Below are 20,821 nucleotides of genomic sequence, written 5' to 3'. Positions count from 1 at the left end.
TCTACCTTACGTTTGGTAGTATATATATGTCCATGCCTCTCTCACGCTTTGTCACAGCTTACCTTTCCCCCTCCCCATATTCTCTAGTAGGTCTGTGGCTTTATTCCTGTTTTACCCCTAGGTTTTTCATGACATATTTTTCCTTAAATGCCATATATATGTGTTAGCATACGGTATTTGTCTCTCTCTTTCTGACTTACTTCACTCTGTATGACAGACTCTTAAGTCTATCAACTTCATTACAAATAGCTCAATTTTGTTTCTTTTTATGGCTGAGTAATATTCCATTGTATATATATGGCACATCTTCTTTATCCATTCATCTGATGATGGACACTTAGGTTGTTTCCATCTCCGGGCTATTGTAAATGGAGCTGCAATGAACATTTTGGTACATGACTCTTTTTGAATTATGGTTTTCTCAGGGTATATGCCCAGTAGTGGGATTGCTGGGTCATATGGCAGTTCTATTTGTAGTTTTTTAAGGAACCTCCATACTGTTCTCCACAGTGGCTGTATCAATTTACATTCCCACCAACAGTGCAGAGTGTTCCCTTTTCTCCACACCCTCTCCAGCATTTATTGTTTCTAGATTTTTTGAGGATGGCCATTCTGACCAGTATGAGATGATATCTCATTGTAGTTTTGATTTGCATTTCTCTAATGATTAATGATGTTGAGCATTCTTTCATGTGTTTGTTGGCAGTCTGTATATCTTCTTTGGAGAAATGTCTATATAGGTCTTCTGCCCATTTTTGGATTGGGTTGTTTGTTATTAAGCTGCATGAGCTGCTTCTAAATTTTGGAGATTAATCCTTTGTCAGTTGCTTCATTTGCAAATATTTTCTCTCATTCTGAGGGTTTTCTTTTGGTCTTGTTTATGGTTTCCTTTGCTGTGCAAAAGCTTTGAAGTTTCATTAGGTCCCATTTGTTTATTTTTGTTTTTGTTTCCATTTCTCTAGGAGGTGGGTCAAAAAGGATCTTGCTGTGATTTATGTCATAGAGTGTCCTGCCTATGTTTTCCTCTAAGAGTTTGATAGTGTCTGGCCTTACATTTAGGTCTTTATTCCATTTTGAGCTTATTTTTGTGTATGGTGTTAGGGAGTGATCTAATCTCTTACTTTTACATGTACCTGTCCAGTTTTCCCAGGACCACTTATTGAAGAGGCTGTCCTTTCTCCACTGTACATTGCTGCCTCTTTTATCAAAGATAAGGTGGCCATATGTACGTGGGTTTATTTCTGGGTGTTCTATCCTGTTCCACTGATCTATCTTTCTGTTTTTGTGCCAGTACCATACTGTCTTAATTACTGTAGCTTTGTTGTATAGTCTGAAGTCAGGGAGCCTGATTCCTCCAGCTCCATTTTTCGTTCTCAAGATTGCTTTGGCTCTTCAGGGTCTTTTATGTTTCCATAAAAATTGTGAAATTTTTTGTTCTAGTTCTGTGAAAAATGCCAGTGGTAGTTTGATAGGGGTTGCATTGAATCAAATTCTATGAAACATTTAGAGGAGAGCTAACACCCATCCTTCTCAAACTCTTCCAAAATATAGCAGAGGGAGGAACACTCCCAAACTCATTCTATGAGGCCACCATCACCCTGATACCAAAAGCAGACAAGGATGTCACAAAGAAAGAAAACTACAGGCCAATATCACTGATGAACATAGATGCAAAAATCCTCAACAAAATACTAGCAAACAGAATGCAACAGCACATTAAACGGATCATACACCATGATCAAGTGGGGTTTATTCCAGGAATGCAAGGATTCTTCAATATACGCAAATCAATCAATGTGATACACCATATTAACAAATTGAAGGAGAAAAACCATATGATCATCTCGAGATGCAGAGAAAGCTTTTGACAAAATTCAACACCCATTTATGATAAAAACCCTGCAGAAAGTAGGCACAGAGGGAACTTTCCTCAGCATAATAAAGGCCATATATGACACACCCACAGCCAACATCATCCTCAATGGTGAAAAACTGAAAGCATTTCCACTAAGATCAGGAACAAGACAAGGTTGCCCACTCTCACCACTCTTATCCAACATAGTTTTGGAAGTTTTAGCCACAGCAATCACAGAAGAAAAGGAAATAAAAGGATTCCAAATCGGAAAAGAAGAAGTAAAGCTGTCACTATTTGCAGATGACATGATACTATACATAGAGAATCCTAAAGATGCTACCAGAAAACTACTAGAGCTAATCAAGAATGTGGTAAAGTAGCAGGATACAAAATTAATGCACAGAAATCTCTGGCATTCCTATACACTAATGATGAAAAATCTGAAAGTGAAATCAAGAAAACACTCCCATTTACCACTGCAGCAGAAAGAATAAAATATCTAGGAATAAACCTACCTAAGGAGACAAAAGGCCTATATGCAGAAAATTATAAGACACTGATGAAAGAAATTAAAGATGATACAAATAGATGGAGAGATATACCATGTTCTTGGATTGGAAGAATCAACATTGTGAAATAACCTAAATTTTACCTTTCATCCTCACCATGAAATTGTGTGATTGATAGGCAAGATATTGTCTCACGTCCCTGATGCCGGTATTCAAATTGAGAACGTTTAAGAAGTTAGTTCTAGGGCATATAGCCAGGCTGTGAACCAAAACCAAGCCTTTGGACTTTAAATCCATTATCCATTGGTAATAGGTAATTACATTACCCTATTTTTTTTGGAAAAAAAAACCAAAAATGCAGTCTTTGACTTATCTACTTCTACATAACAAATGACTCCAAAACTTAGTGGCTTAATACAAAAGTTTATAATTATATCGTGATTCTGTAGATCAGGAATATGGGCAGGGCTCATCTAGGTTGTTGTTCTGCAATCGTGGTATGACTGGGGTCACTCATTGGGCTTCATCAGGAAGCTCAACTTCTAAGAGAGCATTTTATCCTCCAGAGTTACTTTCAAGATGGTCTCTAATCATTCAGTAGTCTAGCTTGGGGCATGGCAGCTGGGTTCCAACAGAGAGAATACAAAAGCTACCTGTTCTCTTACAGCCTATGCTTGGAACTCGTATAGCGTCACTTCTGCCACATTCTTTTGGTCAGAACAAATCACAAGGCCACTCCATATTCATGAGCATGGAAAATGGACTCCATCTCTTGATGGCATGACAAAGAATTTTGTGGCTGTCTTTTATCACCACACATAGTAAAATTAAAATAATGGATATATAAACAAATGATTGCCAGGATATACTACTAACTCAGTTACCAGAGATGGCTCACACTTTATTTAGCATGTTCACATTTAGTTAGCTATGTGAAACTTTCTAAAAATTGGGATGTGTGAACTATAATAAGTTAAAGAAAGAATAACTTCAGAGGTGATTATGGGCTTTATTTACCTTCCTTCTTAATGTCCAATGATGCCAAACCATGTGAACACACATTTAGTTATAAATGTCAATAGTTTTACCTAGTAATAGGTTTAATAATAGTAAGTAAAGTTGTTTTGACAGAGGCAATAATAGGCGTCTTTCAAATTTTCAGTTTACATAAAGTTCTAATGGATCTCCAGAATCAGCAACTGAAAGAGTTACATGACTGGCTAACAAAAACAGAAGAGAGAACAAGGAAAATGGAAAAAGAACCCTTTGGACCTGATCTTGAGGACCTAAAATGCCAAGTACAACAACATAAGGTTAGTATATTTTATGCTATTTGTTTTCATCTGAAAAACAAACTAAGTGTATATGTGTATTACGTACATACACATGCCATGGTTTACAGATGAGAAAGAATTAAAGCTTCAATTGAGAAGAGTTTTAAAATAATTCTTACCTAATACTTTTTGCGATGTTTACTTTTTCAAATACAAAATAGCTAGGCATTTCATATTTGAAAAAAATCAAATATATTCCTGGAAGAGAACAATGCCGGCTATGTGATTTATTAAAGTTTTGGTTCCTTAGAAGAGGGTCTCTGTAGGGATTACCTGCAAAGCAAATTTAAGTAATAAGGCAAGATTTTTTAAACATGGCTTTACCTTCGATTCATAAGGTCTTAGAGCAGGCCAAGCTTGATGAAAAATGAACATCTGTAACATTGCTTTCCTATAAAATACAGCATCTAATAATTTTAATATTTCCATCTTACCTTTCTTCAGTTTATTTGTACACTTACAGTTATGCTCCCTGGTTTCCAGAAAGTATTTATTGTTTCTGTGATTAGAATTTCTACAGAAATATTTTTCTTTTCAGCTTCCATTTTTTAATTGAGGAATAACTGACATATGACATTATATTCATTTCAGGTGTGCAACAAAATGATTCAATATTTGTATGTACTGCAAAATGACCACCACAATAAGTCTAGTTAACATCCACCACCATATAAAGTTAGAATTTTTTTTTCTTGTGAAGAGAGCTTTTAATATTTACTTTCTTGTCAAATTTTAAATATGCACTATAATATTATTGATTATAGTTACCATGTTCTACATTACACCCCCATGACTTACTTATTTTGTAACTGCAAGTTTGTACCTCTTCACCCCATTCACCCATTTCACCCAGTCCCCAAGCCCCCTCCCCTCTGGCAACCACCATTCTGTTCTCTGCATCTGTAAGTTTTGTTTTGTTTGTTTGTTTGTAGTGGTTTTTAGATTCCACATATACTTGAAATCATACAGTGTTTGTTTTTGTCTAACTTATTTTGCTTACCATAATTCCCTCAAGGTCCATCCAATTTGTCACAAACAGCCAAGATTTTATTATTTTTTATGTGTTTTTATGGAATATATACAACATTCCAATGTATATATACACCACACTTCCTTTATCCATTCATCCATCAATAGACACTAAGGTTGTTTCCATGTCTTGGCTATTGTAAATAATGCTGCACTGAACATGGGGGTGCAGATATTTTTCGAGGTAGTATTTTTGTTTTCTTCAGATAAATATCCAGAAGTGGAAGTGCTGGATCATATGTAAGTTTTATTTTTAATTTTTTGGAGAACAACCATACTGTTTTCCACAGTGGCCGCACTAGTTTACATTCCCACCAACAGTGCATGAGGATCCCCCTTTCTCTACATTCTCCCCAACACTTGTTATTTCTTGTCTTTTTGATAATAGTGGTTTTGACTTTGCATTTCCCTGATTAGTGATGTTGAGCATCTTTTCATGTGCCTTTTGGCCACTCATATGTTTTCCTTGGAAAAATATCCAGTTCCTCTGAACATTTTTTAATCAGATTTTTTTTTTTTTTTTGCTGTTGAGGTGTATGAGTTCGTTATATATTTTGGATATTTTGGATTTTAATCCCTTATCAGATATGTGATTTGCAAGTATTTTCTCCCATTTGGTAGGTTGCCTTTTCATTTTGTTGATGGTTTCCTTTGCTGTGCAGAAGCTTTTTAGTCTGATGTAGTCTCACTGGTTATTTTTGCTTTTGTTCCCTTTGCTTTTGTACTCGGATCCAAAAAATCATTTCCAAGACTAATGTCAAGGAGCTTCCCACTTATGATTTCTTCTAGGGGTTTAATGGTTTCAGGTCTTACATTCAAGTCTTTAATCCACTTTGAGTTGATTTTTGTGTAAGGTAAAAGTTAGAAGTCTAATTTCATTCTTTTGCATGTGCTGTCCAGTTTTCCCAGCACCACTTATTGAAGAGACTGTCCTTTCCCCCTTGTATATTCTGAGTGCCTTTGTTGTAAACTAATTGACTGTTTATGCATGGGTTTATTTCTGGGCTCTGTATTCTGTTCCACTGATCTATGTGTCTGTTTTTTATGCCAATACCATACTGTTTTGATTACTATAGTTCTGTAATATAAATTGAAATCAGGTAGCTTGATGTCTCCAGCTTTGTTCTTCTTTCTCAAGATTGCATTGGCTATTTGGGGCCTTTTGTGGTTCCATACAAATTTTAGGATTGTTTGTTTTATTTCCATGAAAAAATGTGATTGGAATTTTGATAGGGATCACATTGATTCCCTTGATTGCTTTGGGTATATGGACATTGTAACAGTATTCTTCCATTCAATGAGCATGGCATATCTTTCCATTTATTTGTGTCTTCTTCAGTTTCTTTCATCAGTGTCTTACAGTTTTCAGCATACAGGTCTTTCACCTCCTTGGTTAAATTTATTGGCAAGCATTTTATTCTTTTTGATGAAATCGTAAATGGGATTTTTTAAAAAAAGAATTGTCTTCGTGATAGTTTGTTTTCAATGTATAGAAATGCAACAGGTTTTTGGATATTGATTTTATACCCTGTGACTTTACTAAATTCATTTATTAGTTCTAACAGTTTTTTGGTGGAGTCTTTAGGGTTTTCTATATATAAAATCATGTCATCTGTAAATTGTGACAGTGTTGCATTCTAATAACCATTATAAAACTAGCTCTGGGTTTTACTGTAGGAACAAAGCCTTGCTCCGTCCATCATCTCTCTCACTCTCTCTCTCTCTCACACACACACACACACACACACACACACACACACACACATGCACACACACAAGAACCTTCATGATTGGCCCAAAATTAGGGTTGCCAGATTTAGCAAATAAAAGTACAAGAAGCTTAGTTAAATTTGAACTTCACATAAACAATGAACTTTTTTTTAAATGTAAATATGTCCCCATTTAGTTATTGTTTAGCTGAAATTCAGATTTTACTGGGCATCCTAGATCATATCTGACAACTCTACTCAGGATTCTGTGCTTCTTGGATTTATGGCTTTGAAAGGAAATATCTGCTCCCTCAACTCATACCTCCTAAATGTGTGTCTCACCCAACTTCATTCTTTTTTTTTTTAATATAACTTTTTGTCATACCTAGCTTCACAATTCTTTCATGCAGATGAAAGATACCTTTCTTTTTAAGTTCCAGAGCTGTTTTTTATTTAATGAACTTCAGGTTCAGTGAAGAATGGGGCTGGCTTTTGCTGTTGTTGCAGCCAGAGCCATCCTTTGGCCACAGCAGCTTAAGGTAAAACAGTTTGGGGAGAGCCATAGCTATGGCAATCCCGTCTGCTACCCCGTTGGGAAAAAATAAAGCATCAGCTGCATTCTAATTTTCACATGGAAATTGTGACTAAAAGAGGTTCACTTGTCACATAGGTTTTAATTGAATATCTGATAAAGTAGTTACAGCCAGTGCTAGACCTTGAACTGGACCACTTTTTCTGTGTGATCATGCATTCATTCCTCTGGTAGACCATGCATGCATTCTCTTCCCCTTGGCCTACACTGGAAGTTGCGTGCAGACAGTTTCTGTATATACCAGTGGCTTCCTCTCTGTCTGAAGGCATTTACTGGCCACAGGAGAGTCTCAGACAGTTTGAACATGGGCAAAAAGTAGTTAGTGCTTCCAGAGCTGCCATTAACCAAGGAGGGATGCGAAATGATGGATAAGTACCCTAGAATCCTTGCCCAGTGGTGGGATGATTCCAAGGTATCTCTCAATTCCCAGTTTCTCAGAGGTTTCCCAGCAAGACTGGGCCCCAGATGTCCATGGGGTAAACTGTCTCACAGTTCTACCCGCTCATGATGTCTCTTGAGATGACTTCTCAGATAAACTATTTGTACCCAAATATTTGGCTTAGGGTCTGTTTAGGAACGAACTCAACCTAAGACAGCCTTCTTGCCTGGGAAGCCAGAGTACTATCCCAGCTTACCATTAACTAAATATGTAATTTTCAGAAATTATTGAATCTCTCAGGTTCTCCATATTTTCACTTTGGAAATAAAAGTGTTGAGCCACTTGATTTTTAGTGTTCCTTCCAGTCATGGTTTTAATGTTCCGATTAGTTTTAGAATGTGAAGCATTTCAGGCAAGGACAAGACTACAGGCAGTAACATTGAACATCAGAGGGATGGATGTCAGCATTGGATGCCTGGAGTCTAAGGAGGAAGCCAGGAAGAGAAGGAGAGAAGTGGCAGAGAATGGTAGGGTAGCCATAAGGGTAAATGACTTAGGGCAACTATGAGTAAAGGTCTCATCTGGAAACCAGGAACAGAGCATTGAGGTTAGGCTGTCTAAGGTCTTCATATTCTGCCAATTACCTGAAAGGTTTTGCACTTTGCTCTGGAAGATTTAGAATGAATGGAATGGAAAGTATCTGACTAATATTGTAATAAAATTTGAATAGTTGTCCATTACTTGAAAATGTGCCTTTTCTGATGAATATGAAACTACTTTGAAGAGCATAATTTGAAACAAAAAGAAAGCAACAGAACTATATGCAAGTTGATTATGTAATCATTTACATCTAGGATTTATTCATATAAGTGTGTAAGGAAAAGCAGAAGGAATTGGTTTGCTGACACAGAAAGCGAGGCCATCTTCCACCTTTAACTGTTTAAACCCACCTCACAATATATTTTTTAATAAAATTAAGACAATGGAAAAACATATTACATAGCTAAGAGAAAGCCTGACAGTTGATAATTCTCTTTTGTTACTTGAAGTAATTACAATGAGAAGCAAATTTTTTGACAAAATCAAACAATTTATAAAGGAGTTGAATTTATTTAAATGGGAAACATGTATGTTTTCTTAGAAGTATACAAGGAGTAAATTTTTTTTTGTTAATTTTTCCAAGCTTCATAAAACAGAAGAAGGGATAAATGTTCTTTCTTTAGGTAACTGAATTCAAACTAAAGCCTTATTTAAATAATCACTGATTTACTTTGCAGCATTTCTTCCCAAGGATAGTTAGTGAATGAAAATAAGAAAATTTCTCATTCTGACAATGAAATACATCAGTAACCTTGGAGTAGTCATAAAGTAACTGCACCCTGCTGCATTTCCATGCTTCCCACCTAATATAACATTTAGGTTTTTTTAGCTTCATATCCATAGACAGTACATCCTCTTTATTTTTTTAAGAGATGATTACAGATGACAGAATTAAAGAAGAGATTCAGGTTTTGTTTCTGGGAATGGATTTAAATTCTGCTCGGGTCAGAGGACTCTGGCGTGTGCGTGCCCTCTCGCGCTCTCTCTCTCTCTCTCAGTTGGAGGGCAAATCTTGCAAGTACACCATGCATATTACAGATATGCTTCTCTCTGTTCTGTGGCAGCATCCTTTGCTATCTTCATTTCAACAGCATTTTATTACAAGGCAGGCTAGAAATTGAACCACTGTAAAATGCCATGGAAATAAGTCACTTTTACTGAGTCTGCCAATTAGGCAAGGTAAAACGATCGATCCTATATTGGTGGTTACTATTAAATCTAGCCAAACTGTTAACCCGGGGTAACTGGAAAAAGTTCAATTTGCTGCAAAATTTGGAAGAGACCAGTCATTCTTCATAGCTATTGCTTTGGGGAAAGAATTTAGAGGTTTACTTTAGATCTGAGTCACCCAAAAGTGATTCTCTTGGGAGTGAACAAATTGAAGCTCTCAATCTTCTTGTGAAGGAACACGTCAGAAATAATTCTGGTTGGTTATTTCTGTCTTAAGAGAAAGATTTTATTAGTGATGTTGATAAGGAATGAAAGGATTTCCCTAGAAGGAGTGACAATATTACTGAGGACAATAAAAGTCTTATGGGGGCTTGAACTTTCATTAATGGGAAAGCAGTTTGCTATTTTGGAGGGTATTTTAATCAAAAAGAAAATAGTTGACTCAGGAATCTTGTCTTGTAGCACAGTCACACCAACATGAGGTTTAAAGCTTAGTTTACTAGCTGTTACCAATTCTTATGAGAGGTTTAGACTTTTGTTACTAGTTACACTGACTTAGTAACAACATCAACAAAATCCTTACCATACAAGTTATTAGAATTTGCAGGTATCATCGTGACATGTGCACTATGTTACGACTTCAGTAAATGGTCTTTGTTAAGTACTGATTAATACAAATTAAATGCCCTCTTAGAAGCTCAGTCACCTATCCTTTCCTTGGAGCTTAGTTAATCACAAACATTTGGATTGCCAAGATTGTGAAATATTCTCTTCTGGTGACCTTTAAAATGATCTAGATAGTTATGTAATGGGAAGATTTAGGTGTAATCCTGCCAAAGGATTTGACATTTCATTTCATTCCATTGAATTTTATTCCATATCACTGAACAAACACTTATTAAAGCAAAATAGCTGCTGTGAAGAATACAGAGATCTACTGTGTATGGAATCTTCCTCCAGAAGCTCACATGCTAGTACATCAGATAATGACACAGAAAACAAGTGACCATTATACAAGGCATAATATGTCAGATGGCTTGAGAATGTTAGAAACAGTGATTTGTTGGGCATAGGAAATGAGATGGGGCAATAGAAGGTATGTCACTTGCCTAGGTTATGTGCTGCACTCTGCTCACTGCTGGAGGACCACAGCCTGATCGTGGAGGGTCTTGATCTCAAGACAAGCATTTGGAGCTAGTCTGTGGGCAATAGGGATCCATTACTGAAGATAAGTGAAACTGAGGAGAGTGGCAATTTTGGAAAGTTTATCTTATATTTTAGGAAGACATATCTTGTAAGATAAACTAGAGCACAGATGAACAGGAGGCCAGAATATGTTAGGAAGATACTGCGTAAAGTATATAGAGCCTGAATCAAAGCAATGTCAATGAAAATTGTTTAAAAAATGTTATGAAAATTGTTTAAAAATGTTTTGAAAATCAACAGCAGAACCAAAGAGACTAGATTTAGGGAATTATCATAGAGTTCAAAATAATAGTTTCTGAGACTGGGCAATTGGGAGGCCAAAGTTGGATTTTTAAAAAATAGGCAATACTAAGATAGAAATGCAGTAATTGGGAGGAGCATGAGTGATTCTGGAAAGCCTGAGAATGCCATAGAATCAAGTAGTGCTTTTAGTGACTAATAAGCTCTCTTACATCTTTAGCAAGATTAAAAGTACATGTTATTAGTTACTGCTTAGAAATTCCATTTTATTTCCTAGTTTTTCCCTGCGTAAGTGCTTAATGAATGTTTGATGGCTATGGCAGTAAAGGTAAACAATATAATTGGTAAAAAAAAATATACATATATACTATGCTACAGCCAGAGAAGCAGAGAGGCCTCTTACGTGTTTCCCCAATGTCTAGCCAAGTATTTAGCACATAACTGATGCTCAGTAAATGGTGTTTGGATCAAATGCTTTAAATTGTTCTGACTACTTCTATCACACACAGAAGCTTCATCATTGCTTCCACTCTGACAGAGACGTGAAACTTACAATTAAAATAAACAGTAAAATAAAACTTGTGAGTTGGGTCAAGAAAACAACTCATATAGGTGAAGAAGGAACACATCTTTTTTTTGTGTGTGTGTGTGGTACGCGGGCCTCTCACTGCTGTGGCCTCTCCCGTTGCGGAGCACAGGCTCCAGACACGCAGGCTCAGCGGCCATGGCTCACGGGCCCACCGCTCCGTGGCATGTGGGGTCTTCCCGGACCGGGGCACGAACCCGCGTCCCCTGCATCGGCAGGCGGACTCTCAACCACTGCACCACCAGGGAAGCCCCAGGAACACATCTTTAAAGCAACTTACGTGGAAATATTATCTCTGGTGCCCTCTCACTAACTCTGGCTTTTTTTCATTCCTCTCTCCCTGTTTCATTCTCTGTTCAAATATCTTAATGGTTATAACCCTGGCATCGTTTTATAAATGTCATAGAAGATGCTCCCAGCAGTCATACTTGTGTTTGTCTGTAGAAATCAAGCATGTGAGCCTTGGTTATGCGGAAAAGGAAAACCATTCAATGGAATCAAATCCTCAGCTGGCTACCTACCACACATGGCCAGTTCATGAGGAATATGTGCACAGTGGACCAGCCAAAGAAATTATAGTGTCTGTAATCCTACAGCTTTGTTTTTAAATTTGTGTGAGTTAAGTTGAACTTGTGAGTTAGGTTGAACTTCCTATAAATTATAAGGACTCTTTTTTGCCCTTATGGCCTCAGTCTTAGGCTTGATCAGGTCTTTCTTGCCCCTTTAAGCTGGGCTTACAATGTAACCTTTCTTCCGAGATTTTTACTTAGAAAGGAGAGAGAAGGCCTAGAAATGTTATTCTGTCTCTTTCTTTGGTTTCCATATGGACATTACTTGACCTTCAAGGGGCAGTGAATAAGAACCATGGGAGAAAAGCATGCATCCTCTAGGTGGGAGATGGCATGATCATATCAATAGACAGCATTATGATGAACAGATTTCAAGAGAGGTTATCCAAATAGGAAAGATTCATGAGAGAAAAGTAAGAAAAAAATGTAGTATATAAAGAAACTAAGCCATTTAGATAAAAGTAACTTGAACTTCCTGTTAATACTCAAAACCTTATATTAAACACAAGTTTTGTGATTAGCATTTGTCACTAAGACATACCATTGTTAACATTATTTTCAAACAGTAAGAGCATATAGGAGGACCTAACTATTGTGTGTGTATTTTTTAAAGCAAGCATTGTGATAGTAGTTTTTCAAATGTAATAGGTTGAATTCGAGTATCACTAGAGGGGTAAAACCTGATACTCGACTGAGTACACACACAAACGCATACACTTAAACACAGGAGTTTTTAAGTTTCTATTCATGTGCCTTATGAGTTATAAGAAACATGTATCTATCCCTTATGCTTATATGAGCTATATTAATATCTCTTATGTGAGAGGCAGTATATCACAGATTCTGAAGGCAGACTGCCTGGGTTCAAAATACAGCTCTATCACTTGTGAGCTGAATGACTTTGCAAAAGTTACTTAAGCATTTTGTGCCTCAGTTTCCCCAAGTATGAAATCAGGGTGGTGATGATGATGATGATGATACCTATCTTATAGGGTTGATAAAAATATATACTACATAATTGCATAAAAGCACTTAGAATAATACTTGATACCCAGAATTATATAAATTATCTTAGCTGTTATTATTATATAAGGCATGACTTTTACTCAAGCAAAGTTGATTTGTATGGTAATAAAATTCTTTTGGCATAAAGGAGTGGCAAGTTAATGTAAAAAGGGACAACATTACGCTTTATGGTCTACAGAGTAGTGTATGCATGATACTCAGTTTTAATTTTTTTTAATCTAGTTGAGAAGACATCTAATTTCCCATCAACATACTATAAAAAAGCAGCAATTCCAAGGGTAACTTCTCATAATAGATAATGCCATTAATTTAATTTAATTAAAAAATAATAATGAAATCCATACCTATGTCCTTATTTTCACAGATCAACTGATTCCAGCTAACAGGTGACTAATTAGAAACTACTGAGCACTGATTCAGTAACATGGCTCAAAATGTTACAGCCCTGTTTTTGTTTTTTGTTTTTTGTTTTTGCGGTACGTAGGCCTCTCACCGCTGCGGCCTCTCCCGCCGCGGAGCACAGGCTCCGGACGCGCAGGCTCAGCGGCCATGGCTCACGGGCCCAGCCGCTCCGCGCCATGTGGGATCCTCCCGGACCGGGGCACGAACCCGTGTCCCCTGCACCGGCAGGCGGACTCCCAACCACTGCACCACCAGGGAAGCCCCAGCCCTGTTTTAAAGTACATCAGTGCATCTACCAAAATGTAATTATCCAAGACCCCCTCTCTTAGAGATACCCAGCTTATTTTTTATACTTAATTTCTCCTATAATGCTTATTTATAGGAAGTTTCTGCCCTCTGGGGAGCGTAAAGCAAGAAGGAAGGAAAAAGACCCTATCTCTCACTTAATTGAGTTGGTCTCAGCTAAAGTATCTTTATTTTCCTGAACCAATACAAATTAATTTCAGTTCCCTTCCATAGGTAATGCAACATTAATAATGTAAAGGAATTATTTAAGTATATAAAACATTTTAGAATGCATTTTAGGGGAAAATTCTTCACAAGAAAGCCACAACTGATATGATAATATGAATTTTAAGAAAATATTTTTTCTTGAAAAATAAGTTCATGTATCTTATAACAAAATGCATGACCATAAATCTAATTTCATATAAAAGTAATGTTGAATATTTCATTATGTATATTTCTAAGGAATATAAAATTGTTAACTACAGTATACTATCATTTTATGTTTAATATTTCTGTTATGAGCAGAATGATTTCTAGTAGTACAACTGGTAGTACTCTGTTACTCAGTGGAACTACATTTTTCAGATAATTTATACTGGATAATATTTAATATTCCATTAACAAAGATCTAGGTCCTATCTAGTGAGAATGAAAAAACTACTGAAGCACATATTTTTACATGATGTTCTATAGTTTCAGCACACTGAGAATATTTAGTAATTAAAGATACATAATATAATTATCAAGGGTATTGGGAATAAATACTGATGCCCAGAGGAGCTATTTCCATGCATCTTAGTGTAAGAACAAAATGATAAGGCGATGATGTCAGAAATAGAAGAAAATAAGCATTACTTCACTACCTGTCAATTCCACTAAGTACTGCAGTCACTGATTCTAATGTACGATCTCATTTCACTCCAGTACTAAAGCTGTCCTGGAGGGATTTAAATCCCTAATTTGTGGATAATTAAATGTATTCAGAGAGGTTGAGTTGCCTAAGGTAACTTAAATAGTACTTCGTAGACTTGAGCTTGTCGTCTTGACCTGTCTGCCTTTGAACCCAGACTCTTTTCGTCTGTTCTGAGATTCCAGTAACTTTGATTGCAGTGGCGATCCTAGAGGCTAGAGCAAATGCAGAGAGTAGCAAAGAGATTAGAGAAGTATGGCACTCGGTCCCTCAGGCTTGGGAATATCTAGATGGAAAAGATGGAGAGACTGGGTGCATACAAGTCCTCAAACTTAGAATACGCAGTAGGGAAAGAGAACGCATTAGTAGTGGCTGTGTATGAAATGCTCAGAGTCAAGATGCTTAAGGAGGTGATTTCTCAACATTAATCCTGAAGCTCTTTCTTTAAAATTATGGAAAAAGGGACTAGAAAGGGAATATTGAAGAAAATGGGCTCATCATGAGAATGGCGGTAATGTTTGAACTGGAAGATAATCAGTAGAATTGAATGTTACATCTACATACTAGCCAGTCAATGCAGATAACTTCCTCTGTGGTACACTTGAAACCTTCCACCCTAGCCCTCTCTCCTAATAATCCTGTTCTCTTCTTTTTCAAGAATTATTTTCAGGCTAATGACGTTTTGTAATTATTTATTAGATTTTCTTGGTGTTCACTTTAATTTCTGATTTCAATGGTATAACTGTATGTAGGATGTATGGATAGATGCATGCATGCATGGACTGTAGAGGGAGGAGGAAAGTTAGGAGAATTGAGGGCTATTATTCAATGATTAGGATCTGTCACTCATGAAATATTTCCTCACTCCATGCAATAGCTCGTCTGACCATGGTAATTTTTCAGCAACGTATGAGACCACTTGATCAATTAGTTTAAAGCTACTGTTGTTAATCTCATGTAAATAATTTGGAAGTTAAAGTCTTATTTAAGGATTTAAAATGTATTATATATTTCTTCAGATCCTAAAGCTTTACTGTAACTTCAGCCCTTCTTTTCCTGGATTTCCAAAACCACATTCTATTTCTGTACATAGAATGCTTATTGGAGGATGACAGCATGAATAAGATGAGGGTAAATTAAGTGAATATTGGATTCTTGCAGTATGGTTTAAAGTCTTTGTTCTGAATGTGCCTAAATATGAGTTTTTAGAACTAACTAGCTGTTAGTATTTATTGTGTACCAGGCAAGGTGCTAACCAATTGTAGCTTATTCATTCTTCCTAACCATCTAATGAAGTAGGTACTCTTATCATCCCAGTTTTTTTTTTTTTTTTTTTTTGCGGTACGCGGGCCCCTCACTGTTGTGGCCTCTCCCGCCGCGGAGCACAGGCTCCGGACGCGCAGGCCCAGCGGCCATGGCCCACGGGCCCAACTGCTCCGCGGCATGTGGGATCCTCCCGGACCAGGGCACGAACCTGTGTCCCCTGCATCGGCAGGCGGACTCCCAACCACTGCGCCACCAGGGAAGCCCTATCCCAGTTTTGAAAATTAGGAAGCTGAGGCTTGGCGTGGTTGGAAACTTTCACAAGGTCACATAGCTGGTTAGCAATACATGCAGGAATCAAACTCAGAAAATCTGATGTTAGATCCCACACCTTTAAACATGCACATATTTTTGTCACTCTGTCTTCCATACTATGTCCTTTTCTACTTATATTTGGAAAGATGTAGGGGTACATTAATGGTCAGCTCTGTTTTTAAAACAGTTTTCCACATTTACTGAGCCCCCTTCCTGGGATTGGTAAGCATTGGGTGCTTTTTAAATCTTTAAAACATCATAGAAATGGTCTTTAGGGGCCCCCCCTTTGGTAGCTTAGGATTTAGTAGAAACATAAACATTTATTTTTAACAAAAAGGTTAAAAAAATGGGTTTGCTATAAAGACTAAGATAACTATGCAAGAATGTTTAAGTAAGTGGGTATCAAAATAAAAGCTCTTCTAGGAGAGCCTGTTGAGGAAGCCTATTTAAAGTATTTAGCAAATTTATAACAAAAGTACATACTATAAATAGATCCTCATGGGGAACTAGACAGTACTGTGACCACTCAGGCTTAGTAAAGTGAATATTGGACGGAAAATAAAATGGCAAGTCATTTCCAGATCATTTCATTCAGGGAATAGATAGAATAAGGAATACAGAGCCTAACCCAGTGCAGAGGTGATGGAAATAAGGACGTAAAAATGACCATAAGAGAAAAAGTAACGAGAATGATATACTGCCTACCCCCCATCATTTCCTAAGAAATCATAAAGTTTTCTGATTTGCCTGGGATGCTTTTATTTGAAAATAAAATCAATTCACATCCAGATGTACTGCATTAGCTAACTGTTCATGAGTATCTAGGGATTTTTTGGTTCCTGAGCTGGATTTTCTAAGATAGTACTTTCCTAAATGTTAGACTTATCCCATGTTTGTAGAAACTCTTCTGGTTTCTTAAGCTTTTGCACATTTTATATTCAATTCAAGTTTTGTTCTCATCAGTCTTTCCTTTTTTGTACATTTATTTGGCTAAGCTAAAAACTATAAATCACTTAAACTTAATAGTTTACTAAGCATATTTTAATTATATTAATTTAAAGTGATATGTGGGAGTAGATGGCCTTAGAATCCATGCATAACCCATGATCTGTGTTGTTTCTGTGTGTGTGTGTGTGTGTGTGTGTGTGTGTGTAGGACCTGCAAGTGTTGGTAATTTCCTGTTGGTTAATCACTGAAGTAGAAGTAGTAATAAACTATACATATAGGCAACCACAGTCCTTTCCTGTTTCATGTTTTTGAGCATATACTCTGACCAAGGGAAGTATTGTATAACCTCTTATAGAACTTACTGGAGATCCAACCTTGTTTTTGTTTTCTATTACTCTACCTTTCTATTAATTTTTGTTCTTCACCTCTAAGTGTCAAATGTAATAATTCCCTAGCCTTACATATTTCCATGCCTTTATTTTCCAAACAGTATTTCACATGTATGCTAAGAAAGGATAAAATAGCATAAGTCTGAAGTAAACATTGAAGTGACTCTTCAGTGGTTGTCCTAAGCCAGATTTTGAAGACCAACTTCTCATGGGTCAGAGCAAGAATTCGGTACCACTGAAACATTTGAAGGAAATAGAGAAAAGTCATATTTAAATCATAAGATGTGAATATGTACTAAGGGAACAACAAATTTGGTCAGATTCTTTAACTAGAGAATAATTTATAAGAAATAGAATTATTTGTTATACAGAGGTATAACAAAATCTAAGTTGGTCAAATCTAAGCATTTTTAATGTTAAATTTCACCGTTGGCCTTTTTTCTTGTCATAAGGAAAAAAAGGATTGTTAGTTGACATTAGAAAACAAACATTGCTGACATTTGTATCTAATAATGGTATAGAAATTTAATTAGGAGCATGACAGATTTTCTTTAAATTTGATAAGTGTAACAAATGCATTAGTCTAAGAAAAATACTGGCAAGAAATACATAATAAAATACCTAGTAGGTATCTCTGTGTAAATAATTTATATTCTTTTAATAAAGAAAAACAGACTTTAACAATCATATATTACAGTATTTTAACCTGAAGACATTCTCTTCTGATAGGCAAAAATTTTAGTGTATTTCTCTGGGGATACATCTGTATTTGGAATAATTTGGCTCATATTTCAGTTTAATTAGCAAATCAACTGTAAACCTCCATTGTATAAATCCAGCTATGAGAAATTCAAATCCATAAGAAGTAAATATTTAATTAAAATTAATTGTAAAATAGCTTTTAAAACTTTAATGTACTTTAAAAATTAGTTGCCTTGAGAATCCATGTTTTCTCAAAGAGGGAAGCAGGAGGGTGTACTTTATACCAATGATCAAGGCCCTTATTCATGGATACATAGGTTGACAGAAAGTTTTAACTTTTTAAACTAACCATTTTCTGGATGGCATTTTTGCTAATTCTAAGAATCAACTTCATTAAAAACAATGAATTCTGGACGTTGGATATTTTATAGTCTTTTGTCTTTGGCAAATAATAAGGGGATTAGCTAATACCGTGATATTCATTAATATTTATTTTTGGAGCTGAGGTCTGGGAAAATAGGAACTGATTACAGTGTTGCAATAGCTCTCTCTTGCAGCTATTGAGTATGCTTAGAAAGGTCAGTTTAAGCTTTTCTGTTTTAATCCCTGATTAGGAGTAGAAGAAACGATATAATTTGAAAAAGTCATAGAAGAGAAAAGGAGATACTGGAAATGACTTAAATAAAATAGAGTATGTGCTAATTTCCTGCAGTGCTATGCATTCTTCGAGATTTTCATCCACTGTTGAGAACCTTTCCCATATTCCTTTATTTACCTCTACTGAGTGTAAGTTCAGATGGTTCTCATGTTTGATTTTAAAGCTATTAACTCACAACTAGCTTTAGTGGTACTTTGTGTTAGCACGTCAGCAAAAGCATAACATGTAAACCCTTGATCACTATGGCAAGAATATAATTTCTGATTACAGAAATAGATAAGCAAAACAAAATCAGAAATCTAAGTACTGGAGAAAATAACTAGTATATTTGATCACATATGCTTTAGAAAGATGCAACCTGAGTTTCAAAATAAGTACCTCATGGCTCAAACAATGATTTTCTGTTTCCTTTACTAAAAAATATGAAAACAATAAAAATGTAAAAAATGTGAATAGTATAGCATTATTTCCTAATTGTCTTTAATATATGTAATTAAATATACTCTCATACTTGAGTGATAGGAAAAAAGAATTGGCCAAATTAAACCAATTTATGATATATTGGCTACCAAGATATTATTTTAATTATTATTTTTAAAATTCCTGCTGACACATTTGAAATGTTCCCAGTCCTAGCTTATATAACTCAGAAACCACAGACTTAACATGACTTTCAAGGGCAACTCTGAATGTTAATGTTTCCATTTTGAGCCTCATGGCAGAAAGAGTTTTATTAACCAGTGTAAGCTCTGGAATGTCAAAGGTGTGATAGGCAGTATAGACTCCACACACAAAATAGGTGCATAGTCATTTTATTTTAAATTGCTTCACTTGAAAATGTACCGTGAAAGTCTGGAGAGAGGAAGTAAAAGTTAGTGATTTTATATAGTGCTCTAAAATGTTGAGACTTGAAAAATAAAAGTCCTAGGATAAAAATGCTCAAACATTTGAGTTTGTGATGTAGCTAATTCTAATAGGTTCCCTTACGCCTGCCACAGGGTTCGAATAACTAAGAGCTAGTCTGATAGGTGCCAGGCATCATTGTTTCACAAGTAGGGATGCCAGGTTTTCTAGAAAGTAACAGGCTCTATCCCAAACCTGCTTCTTCATTCTTGTATTATATAATAACATGTTCTAAGAGGCAGACTAGATGACCAGGAATTTTACATACTCATTTAGGGATTTCCAGGTAATAATTAGTGTAGTGTGATAAGGTCCTGGAGGAACTGGATCTCCCAAGCAGGGTGTCTTGGATCTAGAGCAGCCTCCTCTGTTTAGTCCTCCTCTCTTTACTGTCTGTTTATTCCTGTTTATCTTTACAAAAAATCTATACACTGTGATTTTTAAAAGATTGGAATACTGTTTTGGGTTATATGTGCTTGATAGTATAATTGTTATTACACTTTAAAAAAGGAATCTCACCCATTAGATTGTAATCTTTATGCAGTCAGGAAGGGTCAAACTCACCTGTGAATATTGCCCTCACCCCTCCACATGGTGCTATTCATTTAACAAGAGTTTGTTTATCTTTAGTTGCTTGGAATATGTAGTGAGAAGGACAGGGGGCATCTCTGTTTTAGTGGATCTTATATTCCAGTAAGTAAAGACACACAACAAATGACTAAACTAATACATAAGAAAAATCTGAGTGTGAAAATGTTATGTTTAAAAAGTTATAGAAATAGTAACTAAGAAGCAAATTTAGATAGCATCTTCATGAAAAGCGTCTCTGCGCAGGTGACACTTAAACTGAGTCCTGAATGATAAGAATGAGAGATTATTTAAAGATACAGAGGAAGAGCAATTGGGGTAGAGCAAATAGCTTGACACAGTGTGGAAGAGAGAGAAGACAAGCATGACTGAAACATAGTGTCAGAGGGCAAGAACGGTATGCAGTTAGATTAGAGAGGCAGGAAGGTGCTAGATCATATAAGGATTTCAGGTTCAAGGATTTGGATTTTTCCTCTTAGTGTGATGGGATTCCATTGGTTTTTATCCAGAGGAATGTCATCTGATTTATAGTTGAGCAGAGGAGAAGAAACCAACCAGCAAAGGAGCTAAAAAGCAGTTCTTAGTGAGGTAGGAGGATAATCAGGCAAGGGTGAAGGGTGGTACATGAAGCTCAGGAAGAGAGAAGAGAGG

General features: G+C 36.2%; 1 protein-coding gene across 1 annotated transcript in view; it reads left to right on the top strand.

Annotated features, from left to right (window-relative positions):
• DMD (dystrophin) overlaps window positions 1–20,821 on the top strand; it is a 2,099,690-nt gene that overhangs the window by 585,860 nt on the left and 1,493,009 nt on the right. Inside the window, exon 12 of the mRNA XM_032618871.1 lies at window positions 3,527–3,677. Coding sequence (XP_032474762.1) covers window positions 3,527–3,677 — 151 coding nt within the window. The remainder of the gene's footprint in view (window positions 1–3,526; window positions 3,678–20,821) is intronic.

This window comes from Phocoena sinus, chromosome X, assembly GCF_008692025.1.
Source record: "Phocoena sinus isolate mPhoSin1 chromosome X, mPhoSin1.pri, whole genome shotgun sequence".
NCBI classification, from domain to species: Eukaryota; Metazoa; Chordata; class Mammalia; order Artiodactyla; family Phocoenidae; genus Phocoena; species Phocoena sinus.
Note: the sequence above shows the minus strand (reverse complement) of the source record. Positions and strands in the feature narration are given on the sequence as shown.